Here is a 23972-nt window from a genome sequence, read left to right on the forward strand (position 1 = left end):
GGACGACACTTTCCGCATTTATGATATTTTCTGTTTAAAGAAATTCTCTTTAGCAAAAATCCACGCAGAAAGTGTCGTCCCTGATTTGCCTGTGCGGACTGCACGTGCTAATCTGGGCCGACACTACGCACATGCATTAAATGGTATGAAATATTCTCTAGTGACTGTGATACATATCAACATTTTTTAAGTCATTCTCATGGAAGTAAAAATTTGCCACACATTGGGGTCACGTGGTTTAAATAGAATTTCATCGGAAACAAGACTTCCCTAATACAATATTTTCAACTGAAACCGCAATACCCCATGCAACGTTAAACGATCTAGCGGTACTCGTGTGATACATCACACCGCTACCACAACCGCAAATGTAATTGTATTGCTATACAAATTCGACCAAGCTGTCTTGATTTTTATATCAGACCGTCCCTTTTATGAAGTAGTCATTGTACGTGTGTTATATCAACAGCACTAGGTGAAGTAAGCTGACGCATCTGCACGTGGAGCACTTCCACGGCGTAATGTCATATGTTAGGGCACAGTTCATGTGAACTTATATTATTGTGTATTCTATATATGATATCTAGTTCTAGAATAAAATCTCAAGCGCTGGTCGTTTGGTATTACACTTCTTAGAATGCGCTTGTCATGTGTTAGGACACAGTCCATGGGAACTTTTCTTATTGAGTATGTTTTTCTAGCATCAAATCAGAAGCGCTGGTTATTTGTAAACACACTTCTTAGAATGAGCGCGCTCCGCTTTTCCGTATTAAACCATTCCTTATCAAAAATCAGCCCCAACACAATTGAAACTGTGATAGAGAATATCGAGGACTTGATTAGGGGATTTTTCAGTAATATAAACCTTTAGATGAATACAAATCAATAGCTCACCTCGTTGAAGGGTGAAACAATAGAATGTTTGTTGTATTAAGACCCGGTTGACGAACGACCTGTACTTGATATGCCTCACTTCGTTTGGGACATATACTAGTATATCGATAGAACTAATTTTGTGTATTTTAACCCTTTCAGTGCGGGAACCGAATTTTAAAGGCCTTTGCAAACAGTTTGGATCCAGATGAGACGCCACAAAACGTGGCGTCTCATCTGGATCCAAACTGTTTGCTATTCTGATAGTATTCTTTGAAAAAAAATGAAGAAAATGCTTATTTTACAAATTCAGCAGACGACATTTTAGCAGACGACAAATTTCCCAGCATGCAAAGGGTTAATGGTTAAAAATACCGAAAACAGTACCGATTGTTTTACACGAAATTAACGTTGATAGTTTAACTTTCTAGGGCCTATTCGGAGTACAGAAATACTATGGACCGATGCCAAACTCTACCCATATCCGAGCTGGACTGGATATTCCGATGTCAGCGCGCTACCAATACGACCGCTAGACTCACAATACTAGCAGTGCTCCAGCTAGGATTTAAAAAGGGCAGGGGGCTTTTTTGTCAAAAGGGCACTTTCGACGCGCAGTATTTTGTCAAAAGGGCACTTTCGAGCGCGCGGGCTTTTCTGGAATGCTATGTTATTAATAATTGTTAGAATATAATATTCCCATTATTATTAAACCATTTAAATATAATGTATACAATGAGGAATAAATTAATTACTTGTAATGTAATAAGAGATTTAAAAATTACCATATGTAAAAAATCATTTTTTAAGGGCATGGGGGCCCTAGGAAGTGCAGGGTGAAAGTTCGAGAGGGCAGGGCTGGGCACCCTTCAATTTAGGTCTAGCAGGAGCACTGGACTAGTACTATCCAGGTCCCTGTACTATCAAATCATTCGATTAAACTGAAACCTCAGGTTACTAATTTGTCCGTCTTTATAGCATACGTGCAGATTAATAGAGCAATTTAGTATAACCACGTATGTTGACTTGCTATGATATTAGGCGGGCCACGTATGTTGACTTGCTATGATATTAGGCGGGCGTTGCGTGACAAAGTATAAGCACGTATGTTGACTTGCTATGATATTAGGCGGGCGTTGCGTGACAAAGTATAACCACGTATGTTGACTTGCTATGATATTAGGCGGGCGTTGCGTGACAAAGTATAACCACGTATGTTGACTTGCTATGATATTAGGCGGGCGTTGCGTGACAAAGTATAACCACGTATGTTGACTTGCTATGATATTAGGCGGGCGTTGCGTGACAAAGTATAAGCACGTATGTTGACTTGCTATGATATTAGGCGGGCGTTGCGTGACAAGACCAATCGAACACAAAAGCACACAATGGTGTATTCAATATGAATTAATTTGCACCACGGGTAGATAATTAAAACGATCTGTTAACGATGTTTGTTTGTTTTAGATAACCAACTTTATATCCAGACTGTTCAGACTTGATGTAACAGACATGCTAAAATGCGGAGTTTACCAGCAAACACAATACTGTGTTGAATAATACACAACATATTGACATCTTCAACGTCGTGGGATAGAGCGGTTACGGCTGTCAATTGGCTGACTGAGCTTATTCAAGTTATTTACTACTAATAGCGAATTATCTAGACGAAATGACGTAAAGAATGTGTCGATGATTTTGGGATCGAGGGTTACCATGGCAATAGTTTGATAACTGAGGAAGACCATCACGGGATCATGATGATGATGATCATGCTTGCGATAATGACCATGTTTATAACAATTAAGAATCTGACTTTGACGACTACGTACATACTGTGGCCGTGTTTCTGACGGCTGATAACGATAATAATGATTATGAAGGCGATGATGACAATTATGGTAATTATTTGATATGTACTTCAGCTAATTTATATTCGTAACTCGAAATGCTTTGTTTTATGACCCTTATTGTAAATATGCAGTATACTTTGGTCGTGAAATAGTAAAAATACGCTGGCACAGTTCTATTCAATCTGTTAAAGATAATGATGATGATGACTATGATAGTTATGACGAGGACGACATCTACGATGATGATAAACCGAACCGCGTTCTGGAAAAAAACTCGCTTAATGCATGTGCGTCAAGTGTCATCCCAGCCTGTACAGTAAGAACGGCTAATACAGAACGACAAGTGTCATCCCAGCCTGTGCAGTAAGAACGGCTAATACAGAACGACAAGTGTCATCCCAGCCTGTGCAGTAAGAACGGCTAATACAGAACGACAAGTGTCATCCCAGCCTGTGCAGTAAGAACGGCTAATACAGAACGACACATCCCAGCCTGTGCAGTAAGAACGGCTAATACAGAACGACAAGTGTCATCCCAGCCTGTGCAGTAAGAACGGCTAATACAGAACGACACATCCCAGCCTGTGCAGTAAGAACGGCTAATACAGAACGACAAGTGTCATCCCAGCCTGTGCAGTAAGAACGGCTAATACAGAACGACAAGTGTCATCTCAGCCTGTGCAGTAAGAACGGCTAATACAGAACGACAAGTGTCATCCCAGCCTGTGCAGTAAGAACGGCTAATACAGAACGACACATCCCAGCCTGTGCAGTAAGAACGGCTAATACAAAACGACACATCCCAGCCACTGCAGTAAAAACGGCTAATACAGAGTGTCATCCCAGCCTGTGCAGTAAGAACGGCTAATACAGAACGACACGTGTCATCCCAGCCTGTGCAGTAAGAACGGCTAATACAGAACGACGTCATCCCAGCCTGTGCAGTAAGAACGGCTAATACAGAACGACGTCAAGTGTCATCCCAGCCTGTGCAGTAAGAACGGCTAATACAGAACGACGTCAAGTGTCATCCCAGCCTGTGCAGAAAGAACGGCTAATACAGAACGACGTCAAGTGTCATCCCAGCCTGTGCAGTAAGAACGGCTAATACAGAACGACGTCAAGTGTCATCCCAGCCTGTGCAGTAAGAACGGCTAATACAGAACGACGTCAAGTGTCATCCCAGCCTGTGCAGTAAGAACGGCTAATACAGAACGACACTCTCGGGTTAATTTTTTTTCGTGTATAGAAAGTATATTGTCAACGAACATCAAGTTTAGACAGAAAATGCCGTCCCTGATTAACTTGTATGCTCTGCGCGGGCTATCAGGGATGGCACCTAACGCACATGCATTAACCCTTTCCCACTCTGGCTATGGCAAACAGCATAAAAATCAGGACAGCCAGTCAGTTACCCGCTGTCTGTTCAGGTTGTATGCTGTTTACGGCTCATGAATCTAGTAAGAAATGTCTTAACTTAAATTTTACTTACTACTACAAATCCGTTTAACTGAGTGGTAAAGGGTTAAGCCCGCTCACACAAAGCGAGGCTCATTCCGTCAATAGGTCTCATTAATATCTTGTCCATGTACCGAACCAATCGTGATACATCGGCTATCTCCGAAATCATTCGCAAGATTAATTTATGGAATAAATCGTCTGCTGATCCGGAATGGTACCGAACGTCGTTGACATCAGGGCGTTCCCATCCTGGTCGCCTTACCTTGTAGTCTCGTCAGCTAATGCGCGTCTGCCAAGACAGCTATCAATAATTCACAGCGCCGATGTAGGCGATATTAAGGCGACCATATGTACTGATTTTGGGATGCGAGAGGCCCAAACGTTCGTCGATTTTACTGTTATTAAGATATACTTTATGATTTATAGTTTATTATCTACCTTTTTACAACGAATTAAATTCTGATACGTGATAAATTTAATACGGACGTTGTCGTGATACGAAAAAGAACAACGCACCAGAACGACCAAAATATTTAAATTAGTTAAAAAGCAACGATAATTCGAAAATATTTTGACAATGATATTACATAAATACATTATGCACCTTGAATGCACTAAGACTCGCCCAAGATGGTTATTTATTTTGACCTTGTTTAATTGTAAAATTGCCAATGCACTTGCATTGTTTTATTTAAGGACATTCACGCGGGTAGTATTGAAGTATAGGACTTTTAAAGTCCATTGCAATAAAGAGTGTTTACCTGTAACCCACTTTCTGCGTCGAATTTATCCGTGCAGAAATGTGTGCAGCAAAACAAAAAAAATACTTCATGAAGCTCACAATTTTTACGGATCAAAACACACGTTAAAACTGTCATGAAAAATACATTCACTCATAACACCATAAGATAATGTGAATTCTTACACGTTTCTGTTGTTTTTTTTTATATAACATATGTTCACTATATTTCATCTGGAGGGTCCAACAACCAAAATGGTATATTAGTGATATCTCGTCAGATCTTACAGTATCCAAATCTGTCTGCAAACATTACTCCATAAGAGTGTCGCTATGAGAAAAAGTTTTCTTTTGCATGCGCGTAAATAGCCGTTGCAGCGTAGTCTGGTTAGTCTGTTCAGGCTAATCCACTAACGACATTATCCGCTCTTGATGAATTTATTGTTTAAAAGAAGTGTCATCTTTACGAAAATCTAGTCTAGCCGGAAAGTGTCGTATAAGATAAGCCTGTGCAGACTTCACAGGCTAATCTGGGACGAGACTATACTCACATTCATAATGCCCCGTATTCCCATTGTACGGATCATATGTATGTAATATGCGGTTACAAAATAGCATGAGGAAAGTGATTGAACTGAATATCGAAGAGCTGCCCTTCTCATCTCATGTTAGTCATTTTCCGCGCCAAAACTAAAAAAGAATCGCTAGTTAAACTGATTCGAATCAATTTTAAACGGCGAGTGTACGGCGTTGATGATTGTGTGCTAAAGTGCACTTGTTTCTGCTTTCTGTTGTGTTTCTGAATTGGTGATGATGATGATGAGTATGATGAGTATGATGATGATGATGATGATGATGAGTATGATGATGATGATGATGATGATGATGATGATGATGATGGTGATGATGATGATGATAATGATGATGATGATGATGATGATGATGATGATGATGATGATGATGATGATGATGATGATGATGATGATGATGATGATGGTGATGATGGTGATGATGATGATGATGATGATGATGATGATGATGATGATGATGATGATGATGATGATGATGATGATGATGATGATGATGATGATGATGATGATGATGATGATGATGATGATGATGATGATGATGATGCTGATCATGTTTTTAAAAATGTGTAAATTGACTGAAACGACTGACGGGCCCCACTGCTTTTTACTAAAAACAAATAGAATAAGGACAAATATCAGCGATTGGTTATATAGATTAATCTGTTCGGCGCTATGAATAATAAATACAGCCATTGTATCACTTGACTTTAAATGAAGAATCATCTAAAAGATAGAACCACTAAGTTATTCATACCTATTATTCTTCGGAAGTCAATTAATTATGAATTAGGTTTTAAGCCATTTAAAGTTGAAACGGTTACAAGCAGAATGTGTTGAATACAAATAAATTTAAATTCTTCGTTTAAGTTGTTTTATAAACATTAACTTCATATTTTAAATACCCGAACGACTTAGATGCACTGTGAAGAAGACATTTACCTGTTGATAAAACTTTTAAGTAGACTTAACAATGTTTTAATACGATTGTGTTTGTTTGGAAATACGAAACGGTGTGTTATACTTGCGGAAATTGATGAGAGTTGATGAGAGTTTAGCTACGCTAGATAAAAATTACATGTTCGGAAACAGGTAATGAAGCTCTTTCTTTTTTTTAAGTATTGTAATTTTATCTCTTAAACTGTTCTTTTATTTCCAATATTAAACTAATAAATAATATGGGAATGGACTATGGAATTGCATTGGAAGTATGCTATTATTATATAAATTTTTGATGTTATAATATGATAGATGCAATTAGATCCCTTTATATTAAGATGCACGCAAATCAAGTTCATCTTTGATGGAAGCGAACGAACTAGTAAATTTGATATTGTCACAAATGTTCCCTTTTCAAATCTTAATTTCATTATCTGATATATAAAATGTTATAGTAATTTTACACTGAATCTCACTTTACGTAATATTGTATATTTGATAATTATTGATAAATAATTGACAAGTACTTTTTATAAAATTTTTAACATTACTTTATTCTTTTTTCACATAGGTAAACATTTTATGAAGTATACTTTATAGTACTTATATATAAGATAATTTGGACAAATAAAAAATACATTAGAATATTAATTGTTATTACGCATCGGATATATGTAATAACACTCAGCTAAATTAATTGCTTATTTATTTTACGAGTTTGTTTTAATTATTGTTCAATAAGCCAGGGAACGCTTGATCGGTTTCCACATCAAATAAGTAATGGTTATTTCTAATTTCATTCCCCCCCCCCTCACCTCGAGGAAAAGTAAGGCAGTTGGTATCTAACTGCAATACGTGTGTGTTCGTTGAACTGGTAAACCAGTTTACCAACGGCAAGTTTGAGCAGGTATACTGACCGCCGTCACATGACTAAAATACTGTTCAATTATTTAACAATTAACAATATACCCATATTTCAGTAGAAGAAGATGAATTACCTAGAGACGGGGTTGCCTCACACGGAATTCTACCCTCGGAAAACGCAGTTTTCCCCTCCCAGATTTATCCCGCTTTGCACGCTAGGCCGGAAGTACCTCGGGCTCGAGCCTATGAGCAAACAGGAAGTGCACGAGCTCGTAAAGCGTCTTAGCGAACCGAAGAAGGCAATTGAACTTGAAGAACCCATTTCCGGAAATGACGTTAGACCGTTATCAGCGAGTTCGGTAATTCCCGGAACCGGTCGGTTTGTTGGCCGGAAGAAGATGAATGGGTTTGAAATCGAAAAAATGGTAGAAAGACTATACAGCAGACGGCCCACGAAAGATTATGCGTTTGTTGACGAAGACGCGACAGAAGAAGACATCATGAACATGACTAATAGGACGGACGAAGATGAAATCAGTAATTCTGACAATGAAAGTGGTAAGGATTTAAAAGAGAGGGAAAATCTCATCAGACGGCAAAGTAGTGCAATAATCGGGTGTTCCAGACCATCGAGCAGCGCAAATGTGCTGAGCAAAAATAAACAAATAGTCCATAGTGATTTTAGACGGGACAGTTTAATGAAACTGCAATCAACGTCAGTGAAGGACGACGAATCAAACATCGATTTAGATGCCAAACACAGGCTGAATTTACATCATAAGGCTTCGGTAACGTTCCAAAGAGAAACGCCCGTGGCTGAATGCAGAGGGATTTTATTTGGATGCCGAAACCCCAAGAACCAATTATGGCGAGGAGGCGATCCATCGAGTGAATCAAAGCCAAAACCGATCTTAAAACGCTCAGTTACAGTGTATGGCAACTCCTATATGTCACCATACGGTCGCAGGACGCAGATTGCCAGTTCAGATGACAAATCGGGCTCCACTCGTTTTCTGCGCCCAAAATCCGAACCGTCGCCAATGTACGCACCGCGAAGCGAATTCACCGAAACTACGTTCACAAGAATAGCTCTAGCCAAATCCGCCCCATCTTCCCACAGGTTATCACCATCGGCAAGGCTAGTTTCCACTAAGGCTTTGCATATGGATACGCCACGTTCTAGCGAAGGACACAGCGCCAACGTGACGCCACGTGCTACTCCTCGCCAAGTGACGTCATCGACGGTGATTACGATAGATATTGATGACGAGCAACTTTTGCCAAGTATTGAAAACAAGGAACGGAAGTTGCCAAAATATTCCGAACCACCGCCGGACGAACACTTGATTGACCGTGTGGCCATTTATAATCGCAGTCCACGCTTACGATGTAAATAAAACACACATATACACCATGATACTTGACATTTTAAAACAGTGTAAACAAATTGTGTTTCCACTAACCAAACCAAGCAAATGACTATAGACATTTTTGCCAATTATGTGCATGGAAGTTTCTTGTCATAATTATCTTTCTATCACCTAATTTACAGGTAAGATACCGTTTATGTGATATAATTATGCAATTATACGTTTTAAACAAGTCAAAAGTTCCCAATATATTAGGTGAAAGGAAAGAAAATGAACATCAGTGGAATTAAAGAATGTTTTATTTGTTTTATCTCCCGTTCTATATGTACTAATGGCAATACACGTTTTTCTGATTGGGTTAGATTTGCGATTGATAGATTTGGAGATAAAATGGGTCAGCATTGCTTGCACCAACGAATGAGATATGTGTGTTTTTTATTCCAACATAAAAAACATGTCGAGATCCGGATTACATTTATTCATATGTAAGTACACTTCCAAATACGTTTGTGTTGAATTCTTCACGTTTTTATTTATTGCATAACTTGCATTTTTACTCATTTGCATAAAGTTGTTATACGTTAGTCTAAAGCTCTTGCATTACACATATCATTTTCAAACGAAATCCTTTCCTATATGTTGCCGTTCACCCTCATAGCCATTCAAAATGTTGTTTAATTTGAAATATTTTTTTGTGTATCTATTTTTTAGTATTATTTATGTAATTTTTAATTGTAATTAGCTTCCCAGAAAAATAAAGGCTACATTACACCAGATTTTGTTTTACACAAACGCGTTCCAATACAAGTAGAGATGACAACATTATCGTTAATAAAAACGTATTCATCAAATGCAAATGAAGCAACGAATGTGTATTTAATTATTTTTTTTTGCTAAAATATCTCGCAGATTATAAGCATTTTAAGAGCGTGTTACGTCATTTCTTGTTAGAACGCTGATACGAACCCAAGTCCTAAATGATTCCTTTCTTGATTATGTCTCTTATTGATTATATTGTTCATGCAAATCAATCGCGTATTTATATTGTAACTTCTTTTATATAATTTTATTTGTTATGATTGATTTGTTGAGCAGTGATTGTAAAATATAGCCTGTTGCGTTTCTTATTGTTTATATACGCATATAATTAGGGGAAAAATATAACCTTATTTGAACTATTAGAAGATTAATGTCATTTCATATAATATATGTAACACATATTATTGAAGCAGAGACTTTATAAAACGACGTTCTTAAACGTTAACAATCAAACACTTCAAGAATGTAATACAAATAACACAAGTAGTAGCATAAAACACTAAATAAACTACATGTATGAAACGACGTCATTTATAACGCAATCATAAATGTGTATTTCTAACATGTACAATGAACACATACCTTATGAAAGAAGCAGTTTTGTACATTAACCCTTTCAGTGCGGGAACCGAATTTTAAAGGCCTTTGCAAACAGTTTGGATCCAGATGAGACGCAACAGAACGCTATTCTGATAGTATTCTTTGAAAAAAATCGAAGAAAATGCTAATTTTAGAAATTCAGCAGACGACATTTTAGCAGAAGACAAATTACCCAGCATGCAAAGGGTTAATTGATGCAATAAGCAGAATGCATGAGTCGGTCATGCTTGTTCAAGGTCAAAGTCATCTGTTAATGTCTTTGGTTTGAGTCCCACTGTTCGTGTCTGCTCAGGATCTCCTTTACCTTGAAACGAATCGTCTAAAACTTGGGTTAAATGTCAAGGTCATGAATAGGATAAGCATAAGCACGAGTCAGCCATGCTTACTCGAAGTCAAAGTTATTCTTCAAGGCCAAAGGTTAGAGCCTTTAATTTCGCGCCCGCTCTATATCTCTTAATGGCCGAGAGTACAGTTCCATCTCCAATATACCTTTTGAAGGATTTTGATGAAACTCGGCTAAAATTTTAAGGTCAGTGAATAGATGTGCCAAAGGCAAGAGGTAATCACTCTTGCTCAATGTCAAGATCATATCTTTAGGTACACAATTAAATGTCATTGAGAAAATGCTCCACAGATACGAGTCAGCCACGCCGGCTCAAGTCAATTTTGAAATTCTAACTTAGTATGCTTTTTTCTCCGTTTCCGGTCCATATATCATTTGCCATAAGAAGGACTTTCTTCAAACTTTGCTACAAAAGTTAGGTTATTTTGAAAATGTGCAGAATGCATGTGTCAGTTACGCTCGATTGGCAATTGTCGGCTCGGGTACTACTTAAAGGTACCCCGGATACTCTTAAGTATACTTAAATGGATCCGGGTACGGAAAATATATTAACTCGTACCCGGCCAATTTAGGCTGTACCTGAGTTGTATTCCCGTCAAAAATCCGAAGACGTATTTATTAAAACGCGCTACGGAATACGAAACAAAATTTTCCTTAAAAAAATCCGGCCTCAACATGCTTTTTTGAGTTCGAGTTTCGATAAAATAGAGGTAATTTTACAGAATACTTGCATAAATAGTAACATAATTATTTTTTTTAAAAGCCGACAACGACCAAGCATGAGAATTCCCGGGTACGTTTCAGTATATTTTCCGTACCCGGGGTATATCGAAGTATACTTAAGAGCATCCGGGGTACATTTAAGTAGTACTCGAGCCGATAATGACCAATCGAGCGTCAGTTACGCTGACTCTAAATCAAAGTCAACACCAAACAATTTCGTTCGGAGATATAGCTGTCTCTTGGACTGAATTCTACCTATAACCTTAATTGCTTAAACATAGAATGTGCAATCATTCGAGAAATTAAATAAGTATTACAAAAGTACACGGAGAAGGTGCTTGTTGTCACCGGGAGGAGTTTATCGTTGCGAATTATGTGGGTTCAAGTGCCAAGCGGACTTCACTTTCATTCAGTATTATGATCTTAGGTTCATCTCTTTATTATACAATGTATATGTATGTTTTACATGAAACTATTTGGTCCAGTTTTTAACATAATGTTTTGCCCAGTTTTTAACATAATTTATTAACTGGTCCACAGTTTGTTTTAAAAAGTACAAAGAAGTAATCTCACTTAAAAACCACGCCTGAAAACAGGAGGCATCACATGTTGAGACTTTAAAGTATAATCCATTGTTACCACTTCGGTATACCAACAGTTTAACCGGATATGCATGTAAATATTGATATAATATTCACGGTATTAGTACGGAATCCGGATAGTGCCATTTATGATCTCGCCCTTTATTCATCAAGGGCGTCACTAGACACACGAAGCGATACACGAAGCGATATAGTGTCGCGATCTGAAATTAGACCGCGATACATGAGATTCGGATAATATGGGCGATATTTGAATAATAAAATATCGTGCGTCGCCGCGACTGTCGCGCAAAATATCGTGTATTGCTTCGTGTGTCTAGTGTCGCCCTTGATGAAAGAAGGGCGGGATTACAGATTGCACTTTCCGGATTCCGTATATTTGTGTTGTCGTAAACCACAGTGAAGGTGGAATTGTTAAATTACGGAATCCGGATAGTGCCATCTATAATCTCGCCCTTCTTTCATCAAGGGCGACACTAGTCACACGAAGCGATACAAGATATTTTGCGCGACAGCCGCGGCGACGCACGATATTTTTCGCGACAGTCGCGGCGACGCACGATATATTAAACACGATATATCGCCCTTGTGTAGGTAGCCCAAAAGGCGATATATCGTGTTAAATATATCGTGCGTCACCGCTACTGTCGCGAAAAAATGTCGTGCATCGCCGCGACTGTCGCAAAAATATATCGTGCGTCGCCGCGACTCTCGCGATAAATATTGTGTATCGCTTCCTGTGTCGTGTCTCGCATTCAAAGGGTGACACTAGATACAAGAAGTGACGCTCGATATTTTGCGCTACAGTCGCGGCGACGCACGATCTTTTAATATTCAAATATCGCCCATATTATCCGAATCTCGTGTATCGAGGTCTAATTTCAGACCGCGACACTAGACACACGAAGCGATACTCGATATTTTGCGCACGATATTTGTACTGTTCAAATATCGCTGTAATAATATCGCCTGTCGACTATCGCGTTTTTTAAACGGTGTAACATTAATTTTTTTACCATTTATTATCAATATTGTTGCCCTCGACACACTTATAAAAGATCATTTTAGCATTAGTAAACCGAATACAAATTAATTAATTTTCATAATAATTTTTATATATATTGACAAGGATATATGTTTAAAACTATTCAGAAATTTGAACAATGGAGTAAAATTTCTATCAATTTTAAGAATATATATCATTATAATCTGTATCACTTCCAATAGGATTGCAGATTTGTAGATAACGTTTAATTTCAAGTAAGACATCAATATGAAACCAGAAGATTTCTTTTCAGTACATGTGTAATCATCATTTATAGGTTATCCAGATTATTGACGAGCAACATTAATGCCCAGTCTATTGATTTTTTGTTTTGTTTTGTATTTTTGTTGCTGGTATTGTTTTACACTTTAAATACCTTTTATAATGCTTAATCAAACAAGATAAGTATTGATGCAAAGCATCAAAGGGCGCCGGGAATTTCAGTGTAAAAGGCACTCAATGAAGTTACATGGAACGATTTTTTTTTCTACTGTAAATATTAATATAGTGGCCGATTATTTTAAACAAAATAGAAAACGATACTGGTATAACCATTATCTATAATTTTGTGTTATAACCCCCAAATAACCATTATTTATGATGTTGTGTTATAACCCCCAAATAAGCATTATCTATGATTTTGTGTTGTAACCCCCAAATATTTCATAGTTCATTTTATTTACATTGGTTTCCTTTTTTACTGACATCCGTGTGCAGTTTTCATTAATGGAACAGAACTGTGTAGGCTTTAAAAAAGCGGCTTCATCTTGTAAGCGTAATTTCATATTTTTCTCAACTTCAAGGGGAGGTGGTTCTGAACTTATTCTTAAGTTGCTCATTTACGATAGGGATTGCGTACTCATTGATATGAAAACACTGTAAAAGTTTGAAAAAAAAATTGAATGAAAACTGTAAATTGCATAAAGAAGCTGCATATCACAATACTTTGAAATTCAGTAAAAGATCAAAATAGATTTATTGCTCCGATATTCATTATTTTCAATAGGGTTCGAGTAATACTGATATAAAAACACTTAACAAGTTTGGAAAGATTCAGACGAAAGTTGTGAAATCTTTTAAACAAGTGGAAATTGTTTATTTTGTCAAATTTAATAGAAAAAGTTCTGGACTTATTGTCCCGATGTTTCTCATTTGTAATGAGGTAAAAATGCTCATTGATATGAAAACACTGTAAGTTTGGAAAGAATCTGAAGAAAAATGTTGACATAATCACCTAACCAAGCAGTTTTTCACTTTTATTTTTAAATTCAAAGAGACATAATTCTGGACTTATGGTCCGATATTGCTCATATAGAGTTTGGGTTGGGTTCTCATTGCTAAAAAAAAACCTGTGCAAGTTTTAGAACAATCGGATGAAAATTTTGGACTTTCAAAATTTCTCTAATTCAAAGGAAGATAACTATGGACGTTATGGTCGGATAATGCTGAAGGGCCCATACCACCTGGATAGTAATACGCATCGCGTTTCGCGCTCTATATGTGTTTCTTAAAAAAAACTCCGAGGATTGCTTGACTCTAGGGAAACGGGTTGCTGGGACACAGCTCCTCCTTGATAAGCGGCTGCTTCCTTTATCGCAACTCATTGCTCGGTCAGCAGCTGGAGCGTGCTCGTCGCGACCGAGGCCAGGAGCCGCCTGCAGAAGATTGATTCTCGCGGCTTGATCTTCTGCGGATGGTTCAGCAAATCCAGCTGAGTCCGTCACCCTCGAGCCGGACGTCTTCTTCACTGCTGAGACTGCTGTCTTCTCCAGGATGCAGCGGATCTGACCAATCCGCTGTTTATCGTCGAGAGCTCGCCTTCCGGTACCGGTCCAGAGGTCCTGTCTGTAGAGGGACGGGTACGGCGGTACAGCAAGACCACCAGTGGAAGGACATACGGGACGGACTCGGGGTTCCTTCGTTATGGGAGGGAACCCATTAACATCGAGGGTGTGGCTTTATAGAGGGACCCCGGGGCGGCGGTACCTAGTGCGCTCAACGCGCTGGGGAAACCGTCTCGGGGATGAAGACGACAGCCGGTGACAGCGAGAGGGGCCATAAAGGCAGAGCGGTGCTTGCACTCCATTGGCAGAGGCGTCCAGACAAGAATTTATCTGGAGATTGTCTCCCCTGAAACATCACAGGGGCAGGTCGATACCAAATGTAGTCGTGAAGACGCGGGAACGACCTGTAAATAAACTACAACAACACACACATCGCAACTCATTGTTACAATCAATAATACGTGTTCGCGCTTCGCGCTCTATATGTGGTAGGAAGAGATCTTAGGGCCTATGATAGACAACCATAAAAATACATGCATAATAGATGTGTTGTTTGCATTTATTTGTTAATATAAAAACACGTGTATTTTTTATAAGATATTTAAGTGATGTAAGAAATTTTAATTAACGTTGTAACCACGCGGCATGCATTATTTTTTTTATAATTTTTAATAAAAATGTCCAATTGTAGTAAAATGGATTTTAAAAATGTCTACATTATAGCTTTATTATATTTATTAACCTGACTGAAAAAAAAATGTAAGCCGCCGAACTGTTCCGTTTGTGCCGGAACCCGGAATTGAACCGGGGGCCTATAGATGATTGTTGCGTAAACAACTTCAGTCGAACGCTCTCCCAACTGAGCTATTCCGGCTAACATCATTTAAGTACTGCTATTTAGCGATCGTTATTATATGTCTATTAATAAACTAATACATTGTACGTTTTCGTACCACTACGCCTTCCAAGAAACTTGCTTGCGCGATAGGTCGTCAAATATCGTACTACATTGATTCTCCACTAAATAAGCAAATTAGAAAAACCACAAAATAAATATATTTTGATCATGTTTTGTTTTTATACAAAACCAGCAAGTTTCGCGTATTTGTCCCTGTGATCTTTCCCCTGTGATCAGTTGTGGATCAGTTATTAATTAAAACAATAAGCTTTGCATTGTTGGCAATAAATGTTGTAATAAATGTAATAGGCACAAATGAAGTACTTATTTACACTAATTTACACAAAAAATCACCACTATGCAAGATATTCTTAAAACAAAAATATATACATTGATCCGTAAAATAACTTCTCCTCCCATAAGCGAAAAAAAAGCATTACATACTAGTCGCCGCTCCAGAGCGACGCCAATAAATTATCGGCATAAAAAAACTGCATACAGTGCAAACAACAATTTTATAATATTTATATTGGCTAACAAAAACGCTTTTGAAGGGCGCAACAGTTTTTTTCATATTGCTTAACAGGGTTCCAAATATAATATAAATGACTATTATATAATTACATTTAGATAAAGTTCACACTGTTACTTTTGTGCCTGTCTAATATGATTTAAACAAAAAGCACGTCATGCACGTTGAACCGTAGAATCGAACAACAAATAACTCAACATTGGAAACTCAGTGTTATATTCAAAACCGTTATTCCAAGCGATTTTCCTATCATCGAAAATACGTTTATATAAAATATTTATGTAATATTAAATATGAATTTATGGCAAGATTGAAGTATAAGAAGAGAATAGCTTGCTATATCAATCATATACATTTTAATTGCTGATCATGCATAAACATTATTATAAAATAATACTATATCAAAAGATATATATACAACATGATGCACATGCTTGATGACGTGAAAATATCCCAATTTGTCTCCCCTGATTTTTTGAAAACGCGACAGTCGACAGGCGATATTATTACAGCGATATTTGAACAGTATAAATATCGTGAGTCGCCGCGACTGTCGCGCAAAATATTGAATATCGCTTCGTGTGTCGAGTGTCGCGGTCTGAAATTAGACCGCGATACACGAGATTCGGCTAATATGGGCGGTATTTGAATAATAAAAGATCGTGCGTCGCCGCGACTGTCGCGCAAAATATCGTGTATCGCTTCGTGTGTCTAGTGTCTCCCTTGATGAAAGAAGGGCGAGATTATAGATGGCACTATCCGGATTCCGTATTATATCGATACTGAAACAGGAAGGGGGACGAAGAGGAAATTTAGACGAATGGGGGGGGGGGGGTAGATGAAGGGGAAGTCGCTAGTGGAAAAAGGGACATTGCCCTTAAATGTGGCGTGAAAGAATCAGTTGTATGCTTATATGCGTAAATATTTACAAAATAAATGAAGCGTAGTCATATAAACGCACAGGAACGTCGACGTGATTAACAAATATACATCCAAAAAGGGGGGAAATGAATGGAAAATAAAGAAGGAGATATGAAGAGGGAGGGAGACCGGCCATGCAAGTGGAGAGGACATGGATAAGAATGGAGATTGACATGAAACAGATTGGTGTGGTGATCATACGGAATAGGAGGGAATAGGAAAAGGGTGATCTGGAGATTAAACTCTTTGATATGATGAAGGAACAGGATGAAATCAATATAAATCAGGATTGGATTTAGTTTGAACATGGTGATGTGTAGGTAGAATAGGTGTTATGGAGACAAAACAGGATGATATTGATATGCAACAATGTGGGATAAGTAGCATTGACTTATTTTTGAGGCAGGAAAAATATTAAAAGTTGGCATAATGAGGGTTCTTATTATACGGGAGATTAATGGGAAAGGGAAGATACGAACGTGGATAATGCAGACGAAAATACCTATGGTCATGCATATAATGATGTTTTTGGTGATGATATTGGCGATAATTAGGGTGTTTTTTTATTATATCGTGGATAAATATGACCGTCGTGTTATACAAACGATGCTGATTATCATGTTGATGATAATAAAGAAAAATATGTTTATTGTGGCTGTTGTGGCGGTAAGGATGATGATGAGGATGATGAAGATGATGATGATTATGATGATGGTGATGATGATGATGCTGCTGCTGCTGCTGCTGCTGATGATGATGATTATGAGGATGATGACGACGATGAAGAAGAAGAAGAAGACGAAGAAGAAGATGATGATGATAATGATGATGATTACGCCGATGATGTTGAGCATAAATGATTATTTCGTTCAAATGTATTAACATTATTTCATGCAATTAGCTTATTGTTTGAATACCTAGAAGACCTTGTCCAAGAACGAGTTTTTGGGCGTGCTTAGTGTTCAGTATTTTTCATTTAGGACACCATGCATGACATTTGGTTTTTTGTTACATCATTCCGCTACAAGCAAGCATCAAGTACCTCGGCCGAGGTTCGGGTCAAATGAATAGAATATCCCGAGTATGTAAACTTGATCGTAGCAGATGCGTAGCTTTCATGGCACTCCATGAAGAAATTTAGATTGAACGCAATCTCTAATTAAAAAACTGTCTTGTTTGATTTTTACAAGAATTAAGATTTCGCGGTCTCGATAGCGGACAGGGTTGCTCCTGACCAAACTGCAGAACTGCACAGTCTGATCTACGGGTACGCTGGTCACACATGGCGTAAGGCCCATTTTTGCGTGACGCGGATCTTACAATGTTTGAACATGTACATCGTATTGATGACTATATCGCGTAATATTATCATTTATTTCTATGAAGTTTTTGTGCATTAATGTTGTGCGTCATTGAAACTTAATTCTAGCCTACAATATTGAAGTAAAGATGTAATTTAACTAGCCACAGCATGTTTCAATAGCTACACATAAAAAGGCGTAGAGTTAATGGCTACGCGTATATACGGATCTAATTTGCATACACACAACAACTTTTGTTAGCAGTCACAATGACTGCGATTTTTCCATTGTTATAGCCTATTCGTGCTTATTGTAAAGTAGCCTTGCTATGTAATTGTAAACATTACAGCAGAAATTGATTACCGTATCTCAAAGATAATTGACCCAGAGATTACGATCTAGGTCGCTGTCAGGCAAATATGAAACATTGGAACACCTATTGATACAAATTCATACCTAACCTATGATCACAGTTACCTTGTTGGCGGCATGACGTCGTAATTTACAGTAATCGTACACTTACTTGTATGGTACTTTTGTTCTCACTGACAAAGCTGGTTCTATAAGACGCAGTTTTGTAACTATAAGTATGTCAAACGCATTACATAGCAATTTAGGTGACATGTTTGATTTGTATACTTATCCCTTCACAATATCTCATTCTGGTCCAATTTTCGTCCGGATAAACATCAATTATTTTGTAATTATGAAATTATAGATGTCGAAGTTTTTTCTTAAAATTACGTGTAATTGACGGCATAATTGTGACTACAAATTATCCATAATAGCAGTATATACATATGAATAATAAACGAAATGATACGAATATAATAAAATACATGTATGACATTATCAGGCGGCGTATTTGTATTTGATTAAGACCAAATACAACTACATGTTTAACCTTTGTTATCTTTCATCAAAGGAACAAAGCGCTTTTGACAGGCAAAACTTTCGAAGTTATAATTTTACTCCTGTTAAAGCGAGTATATACGTTTTCAATGTCTACATTTTGCTCTCGCAATGTTAAACATTTTATTATTAACAAGGAATTTTATATTAAATTAAGTAACACATTTTATTCGGCAGCATTTATTAAAAGGTGTTAATCATCATCATCACCATCACCACCATCATCATCATCATCTTCATCATCATCATCATCATCATCATCATCATCATCATCATCATCATCATCATCATCATCATCATCATCATCATCATCGTCATCGTCATCGTCATCGTCGTCGTCGTCATCGTCGTCGTCGTCATCGTCGTCGTCGTCGTCATCATCATCATCATCATCATCATCATCATCATCATCATCATCATCATCATCATCATCATCATCATCATCATCATCATCATCATCATCATCATCATCATCATCATCATCATCACCACCACCATCACCATCACCATCACCATCATCATCATCATCATCATCATCATCATCATCATCATCATCATCATCATCATCATCATCTGTTGAGAGTTGTGTCCCCTGATCAGCACGGACGTGTTTTTATGACTCGTGCATTTCTTTACAAATTAGTGAATATGGGAATAAATATTGTTATTTGGAGAGCGCGTATTGGCTGTTTTAGTCAGCCGAAGAAGTCAGTTCAACGGATTAAAGCGCTTGTGATTCCTAAAGGTGTTAAATGTAGGTTTTAAACCAGTTTTCGCCTTGCCACGTGCATTGCCGCCATTATTCTCACATGTGGCGACGTAGAATCCAACCCGGGTCCCGCAAAGGAAGTCGGAACTAGACGCAAAACGCAGCATTCTGGCCAAGATGACGCTCTAGGGCCGATAGACAGGTCAATACCTAACCGTCCCGTGACTCGAGCGCAGGCACCGTCCGGGGCTACTCCACTAATTGACTCTCGGTCCCCGAACAACAACCGAACAACGTTTGACCCTAAACAAAGGTGAATATCAACATATGCGACTCCGACAATCTCTCACCCTATTTCCCAAAAACGAATACAAGAACCCCACACGATTGCAAGAGACGAAAACAGGTCAGTCAATGATATCGAAATCCTAGAAGTGCTTTCGGCAATAAGGAACGACATGAACAAACAACATCATAAAGTCTCAACTGAATTTACAAACATTGATTCAAAAATGAATAAAATCATGTCGACGATCAGTGACCTTAAATCTGACAACGAACAACTTAAACAGGATAACAATTGATTTAAAACAACAAGTTACCGATATGCAACAAAAACTGGATATTACAGAAAACCAATCACGACGCAATAATCTTAAATTTCATGGTATACCAGGAACTATCAACGAACAATGGGACACTACAGAACAGAAACTGAGGGAATTTATGAAAATGACGCTAGGACTCGAGCATGCAGAAAATATAGACATCGATAGAGCACACAGAGTGAAATCTCGCAATAAAACAGAATGCACGATTATAGCTCGCTTTACCAGATTCAAGGACTGTCAATCTATCTACAATAAAGCGAAAACTACCGTGAACTCAAACTCATCTTTTTCTGTGCAACAAGATTTTTCTGATCGAGTCAAGCGTCACAGGCATAAGTTGGGCGAACGGATGATTAATGAGCGAAAAAATGGCAACTACGCATCCATAAGATTCGACAAACTGTACATAAACAATGATATTTACAAATTTAATGACACTACACAATGTGTTGAACGCATCGCTTCACGCAGGAGTTTTCAACCACGTGCACATCAAGCACGTGAGTACAACGATAACAATAGCATCACGGACGAAAGACGATTCGCTGACTACCGAAGCGAAATACCACATGGACCATCCGTCACCAATGATAACCCTTCTCAATTGGTCACCGAGGATAACCGAAGTTTCTCCGATCATCGTTCGGACACCTCCGAGGATAACGACACACCGAGCCAATCGGGAGGCGGAAAACTACAACGGGCGAGGCATGGTATGGTTTTGCGCAAGGGGGGGGGGGGGTTAGAGGGCTAGGGTTAGGGTTAGTGTTAAGGGTCGGGTTAGGGTTTGGGTTAGCCTAAACCCAACCCTTACCCTAACCCGACCCCTAACCCTAACCCTTAACCTAACCCTTTTTTGGGGTTATCACCCCTGACCATGCCTCGCCCGTTGTAGTTTTCCGCCTCCCGAGCCAATCACTCATTGCATAGGAAGTGGGCTATAAACGCTTGTGAGCACTGCAGCTTATTCACGTGGAACATTGCCGGTCTAAACAAACATCAAGACAATAGCGAATTAAGATCATATTTACAATCGTTTGACATAATAAACTTGTGTGAAACATGGGGCAACATTCAAGGTGAATTTAATCATTTTTTAGATGGATTTACTTGTTATGATTATGTCAGAAAACGTAAACCAAATGCTTTACGGAATAGTGGTGGTATTAGTGTCTTTATACATAATAAGTTAGAATCACTTAATTTTATAAAAAGGGTATATTGCGATTTTGTTGATTGTGTTGTAATCCACTTTTGTTTCTCAAAATGTTATGAGATGAGCGATGTTATTATGTACTTTACCTATGTATCTCCCGAGGGGTCGACGATTTACAACAATAACGAGTATTCCGATTATTCTAACGGTATTACCAAAATTTATGATGACCTAGAAAAAAATAGGTTTGATTATCCCGACACATCTCTGTTTCTGTCTGGTGATTTCAATAGCAGAACGAAAGATTATCTCGATTTTATACCATGTGATAATTTAAAATACATCTACGGTGAAATCGATTATAACGGTAGCACATACGAAATACCTAGGCAAAATAAAGATACTATTGGAAATAGCTTTGGCCGCTCTCTAGTAAATCTTTGTTGAATTTTTGATATCCATATTCTTAATGGCCGATTCGAATCCGATAAAAATGGCGAATTCACTTGTTTCTCAAATGACGGATCAAGCGTAGTCGACTACATGATAGCGTCACCAGAACTTTTTAATACACATTTGAAAGATTTTAGAGTATTAGATAGAGATGATTCCGATCATTTCCCGGTATCATGTACCATATTGAAATCCGTCGTACCCGCAACAACGCCTCAAACGCATCATACGTCAAGTACCACGAACCCGTTACCCCGATTTAAATGGCGTGATACTAAAATGCAGGACTTTATATCCACATTTAAGAATAACCTCCAGTCAAACATTACAATAATTTCAAATTATATTAACATTGATATTAACGAAGCAATAAAACAAATCACAGCATTATATGCAACAGCTGGAAAGCACATGCAAGTACGATCATTCCGCTTTAAAACAACGCAGCCCGAGTGGTGGGACTCTGAGTGCGATGATAAAAAGCGAGCTAAATACGCGGCGTTACGTCAATTTAGAGTAACACATTCAGCAATTCATTTGCGTAACTTTAAAGATCTGAGGAACGAATTTAAAGCTTTCTGTAAGAATAAGCTTCTATACTTTCAACGTCGTGAAAGAAAACAACTGTACGATATAAGAAACAATGCGTCTATGTTCTGGAGGAAAATCAAACGTACTAACATTAAACCGTGTATACACTCAGCTATTACGACTGACGAATGGTATACATATTTTGGCAAACTACTATATGACACAGATGCTGTGGAAATCAACAATAATGAAAATACAGAATTTATTGATGTATCAGGTAATGTACTTAATGAACCTTTTACCGTAGAAGAAGTTGAACGATCATTTTCCAAATTGATAAACAACAAAAGTTGTGGTGTTGATGGTATTCCCGCGGAATTTTATAAGCATACTTCGAGCGAAATAACACCGTATCTTTGTGTACTGTTTAACAAAATTCTCGATTCAAGTAATTTTCCAGAATCGTGGGGAACCAGCATTATATGCCCTATCTTTAAATCGGGAACAACTAATGACCCTGGAAATTACAGGGGCATTTCCGTTACTAATACTATGTACAAAGTATTTTCTGATATAATTAATACACGTTTATACTCTTGGGACGAGAACAATAATAAAATTGACGAATCGCAAGCTGGCTTCCGACATGGGTACTTCACGGTTGATAACATTTTTTGCCTCCATGCTATGATACAAAAGTACCAATCTAAAAAGAAAGGCAGATTCTATTGTCTTAACGTTGATTTTAAGAAAGCTTTTGACTCTATCAACCATTTTCAATTGTTTAAATGTGTTGAAAGGAAAGGCTTACATGGGAAATTTATGAATATTCTAAAAGCTATGTATACAAACTTAAAATCATGTGTAAAATTGCAAAGGAAATCTATATGCTCAAACGATAATAACACGCAATCAGTTGAGCACGCTGTTACCAATTGGTTCTCTTGTAACATCGGCACCAGACAAGGAGACAAAACAAGTTCGACAATATTTACCCTCTTTATTGACGAGTTATCTGCCTTTCTGCGTGAAAACTGTGGATCGGGTATATTTGTTACAAATCAAATTCTCGACACTATTTGTTTAATGTTCGCTGATGATATCGCAAATTGAGCGGAAACAAAACAAAAATTACAAGAGCAAATCAATTTAATAGAGATTTTCTGTAAAAACTCAGGGATGGAAGTTAATCTCAATAAAACGGAGATAACTGTATTTCGTAACGGTGGAGTATTAAAAGACACCGAACGTTGGTATTTTCGAGGTAAAGAAATAAACACAACGCCAGTATACAATTATATGGGTCTAATTTTTACCCCTTCATTATCATGGAAACTGGCACTTGAT

At 37.9% G+C, this 23972-nt stretch overlaps 1 protein-coding gene across 3 annotated transcripts; it reads left to right on the plus strand.

Moving 5' to 3' along the window:
* Nucleotides 1-6365: 6365 nt before the first annotated feature.
* Nucleotides 6366-9193, plus strand: LOC127882296 (uncharacterized). 3 transcript variants are annotated; one of them, XM_052430858.1, is made up of 2 exons: nt 6366-6604; nt 7432-9193. In XM_052430858.1, the coding sequence occupies exon 2, from the start codon at nt 7441-7443 to the stop codon at nt 8710-8712; it is 1272 nt and encodes a 423-aa protein (XP_052286818.1). In that variant the 5' UTR covers nt 6366-6604; nt 7432-7440; the 3' UTR covers nt 8713-9193. The 3 variants fall into 3 exon arrangements, with proteins under 3 accessions (XP_052286818.1, XP_052286819.1, XP_052286820.1); XM_052430859.1 differs by having other exon boundaries at nt 7435-9193; XM_052430860.1 differs by lacking the exon at nt 6366-6604 and adding an exon at nt 6609-6720.
* Nucleotides 9194-23972: the final 14779 nt, after the last annotated feature.

Source organism: Dreissena polymorpha, chromosome 5, assembly GCF_020536995.1.
Source record: "Dreissena polymorpha isolate Duluth1 chromosome 5, UMN_Dpol_1.0, whole genome shotgun sequence".
NCBI lineage: Eukaryota > Metazoa > Mollusca > Bivalvia > Myida > Dreissenidae > Dreissena > Dreissena polymorpha.